Source organism: Nyctereutes procyonoides, unplaced genomic scaffold, assembly GCF_905146905.1.
Source record: "Nyctereutes procyonoides isolate TBG_1078 unplaced genomic scaffold, NYPRO_anot_genome, whole genome shotgun sequence".
Lineage (NCBI taxonomy): Eukaryota > Metazoa > Chordata > Mammalia > Carnivora > Canidae > Nyctereutes > Nyctereutes procyonoides.
This window is the reverse complement of record NW_026575042.1, coordinates 21,398,132-21,409,186: the sequence shown is the minus strand read 5'-3', so window position 1 is coordinate 21,409,186 and position 11,055 is coordinate 21,398,132. Positions and strand designations below refer to the sequence as shown.

General features: G+C 32.9%; 1 protein-coding gene across 1 annotated transcript; it reads right to left on the bottom strand.

Moving 5' to 3' along the window:
- Positions 1 to 787: 787 nt before the first annotated feature.
- On the bottom strand, positions 788 to 3,341 carry LOC129506901 (heterogeneous nuclear ribonucleoprotein A1-like). Its single transcript, XM_055320889.1, has one exon. The coding sequence runs from the start codon at positions 2,058 to 2,060 to the stop codon at positions 1,641 to 1,643; it is 420 nt and encodes a 139-aa protein (XP_055176864.1). The 5' UTR covers positions 2,061 to 3,341; the 3' UTR covers positions 788 to 1,640.
- Positions 3,342 to 11,055: the final 7,714 nt, after the last annotated feature.

Sequence of the window (11,055 nt, the reverse complement as noted above, 5' to 3'; positions counted from 1 at the left end):
ACATTCCTATAAGTGAAATTTATCATTTTTAAGCTATATTTACTTATTTTTATCTCAGGTGAAGAAAAAGGTTCTTGGGGTGAAGAAATTCATCTCTCAATGGAAGTTACAAGTTTCTATGTATTATATCATTCTAATTACTATCAATTATCTAGAATAAGCAGATCAATAGAGACAGATGTGAGGGGCTAGGGACGAAATGGGGAGTGACTGCTAATAGGAATAAGGTTCCTTTTGTGGGATTTGAAAATGCTCTAATTTTAGATTATGATGGTTGCACAATTTTTTAAGTACACTAAAAAGAAAAAAAAACACTGAATTGTACACTAAGTGAGTTTTATGGTAGGTAAATTGTATATCAATGAAACTTAAAAAAATACACTCTTCTCAGCAAATGAATTAAACTCCAAATTAAAAATGTTTCAATATTGCCAGAATTATACTTTGTTTTTAGCAAAAATCACATTTCTTGAAAAAATTAAAAATGCATAGTGTCAATGGGAAAAAATATTTGAAATACTAAAACATAGTGCCAAATCTAATTTTGGAAATGCATGTATTTAACCAAACTTTTCCTTTTTATAGTTCATATAAATTACATGATGATTTATAGTGTATAATGAAAAATACATACAGTATTTCTTCAGTGTAAAATATTCTTATACACAATTATGATTTAGAATTTTAGAAAATTAGAACTACCCTAATGCAGTAATACTTGGCTCATGTGGCCCATATTTACATTTAAATTAATACTAAATATAATTTTATTTTTTTAAAAGCCACATTTATTCAGCATCATGATCAGACTATTACATTTAACAATCAACAACATGGGTGCAAAAAAAAAAATCTACATTAAAACACTTTGTTGGAATGCTTTACACTTTCCACAGAACAGAAACTAAAATAACCTGTTATACAATTAGTCACAAATACAGTCCTCGAGTTTTTTACCCATACACATGAGTATTGTCTAAAACATGTCTTCTTTGTATCACTGTGCTTGGCTGAGTTCACAAATCTGTTGTAACCTGCAGCTTCCCTGCCACTTCTCTGGCTCTCCTCTCCTGCTAAGCTTTGTTTCCTGGCAGTAATTAAAACCTTCTGTCACTGCCATAGCTGCTGCTGCTGCTGGAACCACCATAGCCACCTTGGTTTCGTGGTTTGGCAAAGTATTGGCCTCCACTACCATAGGGGCCAGAGCTTCTGCCTCCCAAATTTCTTCTTTTCATGGGTCCAAAATTTGAGGATTGATTGTTGTAATTGCCAAAATCGTTATAGCTTCCATCACTTCCAAAGTTGCTTCTATCATTACCAAATCCGTTATAGCCATCCCCACTGCCACCGTATCCACCACTACCTTGACTGCCACCGAAGCGACCTTGACCACTGAAGTTCCCTCCATGACCAAAGTTGTCCTTCCCATCAAAACCACCTTCACGACCACCACCAAAGTTTCCAGAACCACTTCAGCCTCTTTGGCTGGACGAAGCACTAGCCATCTCTTGCTTCGATAGGGCTTTCCTTACTTCACAGTTGTGGCCATTCACAGTATGGTATTTTTGAATGACAATCTCGTCTACAGAGTCATGGTCATCAAATGTCACAAAAGCAAAACCTCTTTTTTTGCCACTGCCTCAGTCAGTCATGATCTCAATCACTTCAATTTTCCCATACTGTTCAAAATAGTCTCTTAGATGATGTTCTTCAGTGTCTTCTTTAATGCCACCGACAAAAATCTTTTTCACCATTAAGTGGGCACCAGGTCTTTGAGAATCTTCTCGTGAGAGAGCCCTCTTTGGTTGCACAACTCTTCCATACACCTTGTGTGGCCTTGCATTCATGGCCGCGTCCACCTCCTCCACGGTGGCGTACCTGACGAACCCAAAGCCTCTGGAGCGCTTGGTGTTGGGGTCTCTCATTACTACACAGTCCAAAAGCATTCCCCATTGTTCAAAATGGCTCCTCAGACTCTCATAGGTTGTTTCAAAGCTCAAACCTCCGATGAAGAGCTTCCACAGCTGCTCAGGCTCTTTGGGAGACTCTGACTTAGGCATGATGGCAGTGGGAGGGGAGACTTTAACGATGCTTACTCAGCAGCGTCCAGGGGCAGAAGGCCTAAATATAATTTTAAAATTCAGTTCCTCAATTCAATTAGCCAATTTACCAATTGCTCAACAGCCATAGGTGGCCAGTGGCTATGATATTAGACAGTAGAGATAACAGCATTTCCATCATCACAGAAAGTTCTACTGGACAGCATTATTCTAAAAATTCATTTTCAGCCTTGGAGTACATAGGATAATTCTACTTTTGGACTCATTCTTCATTTTTAAATATTTTAAAGATTTTAATTATTTAGTAATATTTTAGTTATTACTTAGATTTATACTACTACTTCTAAAAATCTCATCTGAATGCAGAAAAATATTGCAGGTGATGACTATTATAATCATCTGTTAAAGAGACTATTTACTTCTAAACCTGGTATTTTTCAGAATTGATGTGCTTCAGATAACTGCAGGTCTTGCCTAGTAACCCTGACAGCCTCCGGTCTCTGAGATAATTGCTAGCCATTGCAGTGAAATAATTTCCACTCTACTTCAAAATGCTTAAGGGAATCTATCCCTTTCAGTGGTTTGGAAAGTAAAACCAAGGGAAATCATTAGGGAGGAAAATAAAAACACATTAGAGACTGAAGAGAAAAAAACATGGTAACAATGAAATCATCACTGATTCCAACTGTAGTTGGAATCTATGTAGGGCATCTATGGAATTGGAGCCCATGGTGTATTCTTCAAAAAGTGAAGGACAGTCTGTTGACTTCCATTGACTTCCGCAGAAACCTTATCTCCCAGTCAAGATTAGTTGAAAGGAATCTCTACCAGGTCTGACCTTCCTTTCATGATTCAAAATGTTGTGACTATAGCTAGGTTTTGTTTTATGATGTTATCATTAGTCTTTCTTTTTAAGCCATAAATACAAAACAGAGTTCACTATGTTATGAATGCTCCTTCCTCATCAATGAGTTAATATTTCAAAACACTTAGAACAATGATTAGCTTATAGTGAGACTCTATGTAAGTTAAATTAATAGATGATAGATAGATAGATGATAGACATTATTCACTTTGCCTTATGAATGACTGTAAGCTGTGGAATACCATTATCCTATCCCAATCATCTATTTTTCCAGCAGTCTCTTTTGGTCTTGCCTCAATGGGGCAGGATGAAGGGTAATGAATTTTCTTGTAGAGATCAAGATGGATACATTTTGCATTTTGCAGCAGTCCTTTCTCTCCACTCCAACCTCACAGGGCTAACATATCATCTTATGATTGAACAACTAATATGAACTAGATCTCTCTGGTGTTTATATACTTAGGAAAAATTAGGATCATTATTATGAATAAGGTTACTAGATTAATCTACCCCATCATCAACTGGTGAGCAGATATGACTATTCAGCTGACAATATTTGTCTCCTGGCAAAGATTCTTAGGAAAATACTAACTCAAGATATTATCACTAATGCTGCAAAAATAACCTCAAATGAAAACTTCCTACAATAAGCTATTTAAATCCAATTAGACTAAACATTACCAGCTACATCAGGGCATTAATAATGAATCACTTCACAGATAACACGAAGCTTTGAAGTCCCTAAAGCCAATTGCCAGAATTCATTTAGACATTCCATCTTTGCCAGAAAGGAACAGCAGCATTTCAGATCATTTTGAACTTCTTTTAAAAAGTATTATTTCCTCCAAAGAATGTTATAAACTAAAACATTATCTATAATATTTAGTTGGTAAATTCTATTATATTCCAGTGATTTATCATGATTGTACACATTGAGTCAGAAGTTTCTTTGTATGTATTTAATTCTTGATTATTTCATTTAAAGTACCGACAAACTCAATCTAGCAAGAAGAAAAAAGTAAGTTGAGATTGTAAGCCCAAAGATAATTCTCTTTGTAGCTCACTTATAAAAACTTTTTCTGGTTACAGTCCTTTAAGTAGGTTTTTGTATGTTTACCAGAGGGGGCTTCCAAATTATGCTTTCATTTAAAGCAGATGATATATTTTGAAGCAGCACATTAAGATCTTTGCATTGACTCACAACTTGGCTTAAAATTAAAATTTAAATGTGTTTATTATAGCCATAAAATAATGTGGTATTAATAAGCCAGTTTATCTGTGTCAAGCTTCTGTCAAGCTAAGCACAAAGAATATAATCAGTATTTCTAAAGACTTCTAAAATTCAACTGAATTGATAAATAGGGAAAATAAGTGAAAGGTAAAAAATGACTTGGAATATTATTTGTTCCTACAGTTAGGTTTGGAAAGAAGTGAGGTGAGTTTTCCCAAGTCCATATAATTAAGTCTTGGAGTAACTCTGATCATGCTTTTATGTGCTAAGGGATGAAAGGGAAATAAAAACCCACTCTAAGTTCAGTAGATAGGAGGGGAAAAGGTAACTTCAGAAACAGAAATGGGGCAGCAACCCTGGCAAGTAGACTGGAGATTCACTCAAGAGTCACTCATTAAGCAACCTCCTCAGAGAAAGCACTGCTCCCTCTGGATTGATTAAATTCACTTTCTGTTTCAGAGGTTACAGTGCATCACTTTAAAATGGAGCAGAGATCCAAGCTTTGCTGCAGAGTTGGGCCTGTTTTACAAGGAAAATTAAAATACCCAGTTTAACAGTGAATACTCTACACTAACATCCAAACAAGCAAATACTCATGAGTACTAGGTAAATAATCGCATTATAAGGATGACGTTCCCTTTACATTCTATGCATTCATTGTATTTCTAAAGAGCCTCAAACACTGGATTAAGGAACACCATCATATATAATTACATGAAAAAGCTTATGCTATGTTAAGTGAAAAAAAAAACAGATTAAAAAACTATTTACATACAGTCCTGTATTTTATAATTAGCTATTTATGTTCCTTTAAAAAAATCATCGTATAAGAAAAGGCTGGTAGATTATTTAAGAATATGGATAATTATCTTTTTATACAATAAATATATAAGCCCTTTATGATATTAAGAAAAAGCAAGAAGCGTTACTTTCCTGTGGCCGTCCAGTTCTTAGCTTATTGATTAACAGCTTTCTGGGAGAAGGGGCAGGAGGGAAGATGTTGGACTCTTCTTTAGCTCAGAGAATAATGTATTTCCCAGAAGGTCCTGAGCATGAACATTCCACAAAGACTATCATTTTATGGGGGGAAAAGATGTAGATATTGACATACAAATATACATACTCAAAAAATAATATGATGGCTATTTTTAACAGGGTGAGAGAGGCAGTGAACACAACTGGAAAATAGAAGATTAAACTCTTAAATTAACTCAGTGAATTAATAAATTGATTACTGACACTAGGAAAACTCTATCTGTATATTAAGGCTCAATCCTTTCAAGAGAATGATTGTTTATCAATGGTTTTGCTTTACTTTATTATTTATAAGTTAAGAATTATTTTAGAAATGGAGAAAAGTGCAGGGAATAGATACATATACTTACTTATCAGACACACACAGTTGACAAATGTTATTATCAATCATATTGCGAAATAATCTTTTATTGAAGTATAGCATACCAGAAGAATGCTAATCAAAAACATATAGCTAAATGACATCCCATGAAATGAATATGCCCATGTAACCATCACAAACCTCAAGAATTAACCACCATAATTATCCAGAAGCACTCCTTGGGTGTACCTTCACTCACTATTCCTTATTCCTTCACCATGGCAACGACTATCCTGACCTTTGATATCATAGAAGGTTTCTAACTAATTTTTAAATTTTATATGAGCAGAATTACACATTGTTGGATCTGGATTTATTTTCCTAAAAATTATATCTATCTATCTATCTATCTATCTATCTATGGACAGGTATTCGTTCATGGTGTTCGAAGTCAATATCCTTTTCTTCATTTGGAAGTTATATTGATCTTATAGTAAATGCTGTTCAAAAGTGCCATTTTTCCATAAATAAATTGTCCATGATTGTGAAAATCTGCTTCTGTATTTTCAAATTCCTGCTATTGTTGTTTTTATATTTGTGCTGATATGATGCTCATAATTACTACAATTTTGTAGTTAGACTTAGAAAAAAAGAATCCACCAACTTTGTTCTTTCCCTTTATCTGGGCCCTTTGAATTTCCCAAAAAAGTTAGGATCAAGTTTGTTAATTTCCATAAAAAAACTTGAATTTTTACTATTGTTGCATTTTATCTTTAGACATTTAGGGAGAAGAATTGATATCTTTACAACATATACTTGAGTGTTTCAAATAATAAAGTATATTCCTCAGTTTACTTGCCTGCTTTATTTTTTCTCGATTATGTTCTTAGTTTATATATAAGGTTCTTAAACATGTTTCGTTAGATGTTTTAGATATTTGATGTTTTACTACTACTTTAGATTATATTTTTAAAACTTAATTTTCCAGTTACTTGTTGACAATACATAGAAGTTGTACTGATTTTTCAGTTTTTCTACTATATCCAGAAAACTTACTTAATTCACTTAATCATAATATTTTATCTATAGATTCTTTTGGACTCCCTAGGTACGCAATTATGTTCTCTACAAATAACATTATCATTTCTTCCACTCTAGTTCTTGCAAGTTTTGTTTATTTTTAATGGAAAATTATAATTAATAGGATCTCTATTATAACATTCAATAAAAAGAATTGTATCAAAGATCGTCTTACTCCAAAAAGCAGGGCAGAAAAGTTTAAAATTTTACTATTAAGTATGATAATTGCTCTAAAATTTTAGAGATGTCATTTATTAGATTAAGAATGTATCCTTCTGGTCCTAAGATTTTTATTGAATAATCAATGCTGTTGAATTTTATCAAATATTTTTCCTACATTTATTGAAATTATAATTTGTCTTCTTTTTCTATAAAAGTGAATTACATCTATTCATTTTCAAATTTATACTGTATGCCTAGTATAAACCAAATAGATCATAATATATTAGCTTTTTTATGTAATGCTATATTTTTATTCCTAATATTTTTGTTTAGGATTTTTTCATCTATGTAGATGAGAATAATTAGCTGTAATTTGTCTTTGATGAAATTTCTTCAGCAGTGTTTCATGACCATCTTCTTGTGGCCTCAAAAAATTAGTTAGAAAGTATCTTCTTTATCTTTCATTCTCTGGAAGAGTTGAGGTAATTCTCCCTTAAGTGTGTGGAAAAAACTCACAAGTGAAGCAATCTAAGTCTAGATTTTTCTTTGTAGGAGGGTCTTTAAAAATAATTTTTAATTGCTATAGGACAATTCAGATTTCCTGTATTCTTGTGTTAGTTTTAGTAAGTTGTGTTTTTCTAAAAATTTGTTCAAAACTTATCAGTGTATTTGTATAATATCATTTATTTGCACCTTCTTCTTTGATCAGTCTTGATCAGTTTTTCAAATTATTTCTCTTTTCCAAAAAGGTGAATTTGGGTTTTGTGGATTTTATTCTGTTCTCTATTTCATTAATTTCTAATTACCCTTTTTTCTTTCTTTTTTGGATTTTAATTGTTATTCTCTTGCTAATTTTTTGAGCTGGATCTTAGAACATTAGCATTCAGCAGGTATTTCTAATATATCCATTAATAGTTTATATCTCACGTGATTTCATATATTACTATTTATTTCAAAACATTTTCTAATTTCCATTTTGTCTTCTTCTTTGATCTATGGGTTATCTAGAAATGGTTATTTGGACATTTTCCAGTGTCATTTTGGTTTTGATTTTTAGCTCATTTTCACAATTATCAAAGAATATAGCTTGCATGCTATAATTTTTTTTTTAGAAACTCATTACGACTTGCTGTCTGCTAAACCCACAGAAAATGCTTATAAGTGTTCAAATATGTACTTGAAAAGAATGTGCATTCTACAGCTGTTGGGTGTAGTGTCATAATATATCAATTGCTGGTTGTATTATTGAAATGGTATATATATATCCTTCTCAATATCTGTATGTGCTTATTTTATTGACTACTGAGAGATGTGCATTAAAATTGGAACTATTTTATTATGTTCCTTTGCATATTGAAGCTACATTATTACATCTATGCATAAAAGATTCACTATACTTTCCCAGAGATAGAGATATTATGAAATGCTTCCATGTCTGGAATATCTGTCTATTCTTTTGGTGACCACCCAAACACAAATATATGCTCTTTCTAAGATCTATACTTTAAGAATGTAGAAAAGTAAAAAGATAGAAAAAGTTACTCTGCCAACACTAACACCCCAGACTTTGGTTTGCAAATTATTTTCTATGTTCTTATATTCTTTTTTTATTATTATAGATTTATTTATTTGACAGAGAATGAGAGAGAGAGAAAGAAAGAGCACAAGCAGATGTAGTGGCAGGGAACAGAAGCAGGCTCCCTGCTGAGCAGAGAGCCTGCCATGCTGCTCAATCCCAGGACCCTGGGATCCTGACCTAAACCAAAGGCAGACGCTAAACTGACTGAGCCTCCCAGGTGCCCCACCACTACCTTCCTATATTCTTTGTTTAAAGTGTGGTTCATACATATAGCATAAAAATGAATTGGGCTTCTTGATATTCTTCTATTTTTGTTCTGTTTTTTAAATCCAATTTGTTATAGCCACTGTGTCTTAATTGAAAAGTTTAACCAATTAATATTTATGGCAATAATTTCATTATTTGGACCACCTCTCTCTCTTCCTTCACTCCTTCCTGATAATTTGCTCCTCATACACGTTATAATTTTGTTCAATAGCTTCTTTATGTCAGCACAAAGCCCTTCATAATATTTAATCTTTCCTACTGTTAAAAGCAGAATACTATCATTACTCATATGGTTGACATTTAAGTTCTTTCTAAAATACTGATGCTGTTCATAATTTGGAATGTACATCATTTTGTGTTTCCTGGTGGTCTATATTAGGTTTCCCTGAATTATAGCCAGGAGAATAATAACTGAGGATGTAAACATTCAATTATATTTTATATTATCAATTTGATTTCTGAGGTGGTTAAATATAACCAACTGATATTACAACCCATAATATCACAATATGGTTGATATTTCTCTACTTCTCCAACATTTGGTATGGGAATCTTTTTCAACTTTGTCAGTTTGAAATGTTGTTAATTATCTGATTTTGGATTTGACTTGCATACATTTGTTTATTAGTGATCTTGAGCTTCCTGTGTTCATGGGAGTAGCAAGATTCCTTTTAGGTGAGTTGCCTGTTGGTGGCTTTTGTTTTCCACATTCATGTGTCACTTACTTTACATATACTTGATTCTCATTCTATGTATTTTTTCACTTTAATTATTTTGTGTCTTCTATAGAAGTTTGGGTTTTTTTATTTTTAAAAATTTTATTTCCTCAAATTTTTAAGACATTTCCTTTGTTGTTGGTACATTTTAAACCTTTGAAAGCATCCTCCTATTCTTTAGTATTTTTCATACATTGACAGTTCTAGCATTCAGGTTAAATGTAAAGATTCCCAACCAGTAACATTTTCCTCTTATTATCCACAAAGAGTATCTGCAAATGGTTTTTCACAATATTTCTTTGGTCTACTACAAGGATTTCTAAGCAAATATAATACAAAAAGGATAGCAATGAAACTTAATGGAGTTTAGGACTACAAAATTCATACTGCATATAAATAAAAGTGCAACCTAAGTAGAAAAACAGAGTTTTCCTCCACTGAACATCTGTAATTTACTCCCAATAGCTCTAACTCATTTATGGGAATATCTGCCAGAGAAGAAAAGGAGATGAATAGTTATCACAGCTTCTTCTTGTTCTCAATCATCCTAACACCTCAAAAGCTGAATCCACAGACAGATGGTTGATGTCATGGAGATACCTGAGAAGTCACTCTGAATCAGTGAATGATTGGCAACTTAACCCTTGGAAAAGCCATCTTTGAAATGCTTTAGCAACAAAATAGTCTTTATTTTAAGATTGCATGCAAATTTCCATCTACCCTGCTACCTGCTACTCCTATGATTGGAACAAATATCTCCACATTTTAGCAGCAGATATGTCTGAAGGCATGTACATGTGCATGTATGTGTGTACCAAGACATTCATTTCAATTGTCTGAATATCCAAAGTAGATGACTAAATGATGGATCAATATTATGTATCAATTTGCCAAACAAATAGAATAATGGAGTGTCTTTTTTTTCCAAGTCTCTTGCTTTTCTAGAAGGTAAATGCACTTACTTTCTACTGAACCATCATTCCTAAATGGCCTCTACCTTCTGCCCTTCCATTACCTAATACAAGATTTATGTAAAATTTAGCATAAGGGATCAAAAGCATACTAAAACTCTGGGATGGTGAAAATGATTCAGAATCTAATAATAGAGACAGTGGTTTCACAACATTGGGAATGCACTAATGCCACTAAATTGTGCACTTTAAAATGGCTCATTTTATCTTACAAGAATTTCATCTCAATTTTACAAAGAAAAAAAACACTAAGACAAGAGGTGCCCTAGAGTTAAATATTCTAATTATGACTGCAATTCTCCACTTCCAACTAAATATTGAGAGGTAGGTCACAATATTTTGTAATCAGTAGTGGTCAAAGTAAAACATTCATGAAGACTGATGTTTACATAAATCAGTACTGATTCAAGGTTAGTATTGGAATATTACCACTCTCACACGTTTATACTTTAATATGCTTCCTGAACTGGTAGAGTAAGGGTAAGAGTAATGATACCACCTACAACCTACAACTGCACATAATCTGCGGTCTGTCTTATTCATCCATTTTAGGGACAGAACTTGTATAGGCACACCTTATAGTAGCTTGTTTGCAAATTATCATTGTGAATTTTAGCTGTGATTTTATATTTCTGATTTTCATTTTATCCATGGATAAAAAGCTAGTAAGGAAAAAGGCAGAAATAGGTGAAAGCAAGGTGATTAGTGCATGTATATACAAATTGCTTTTCAGGAAGAATGCTGCTAGGTTATCTCTGTAAATACAAAATGATTTTACATATCAAGTT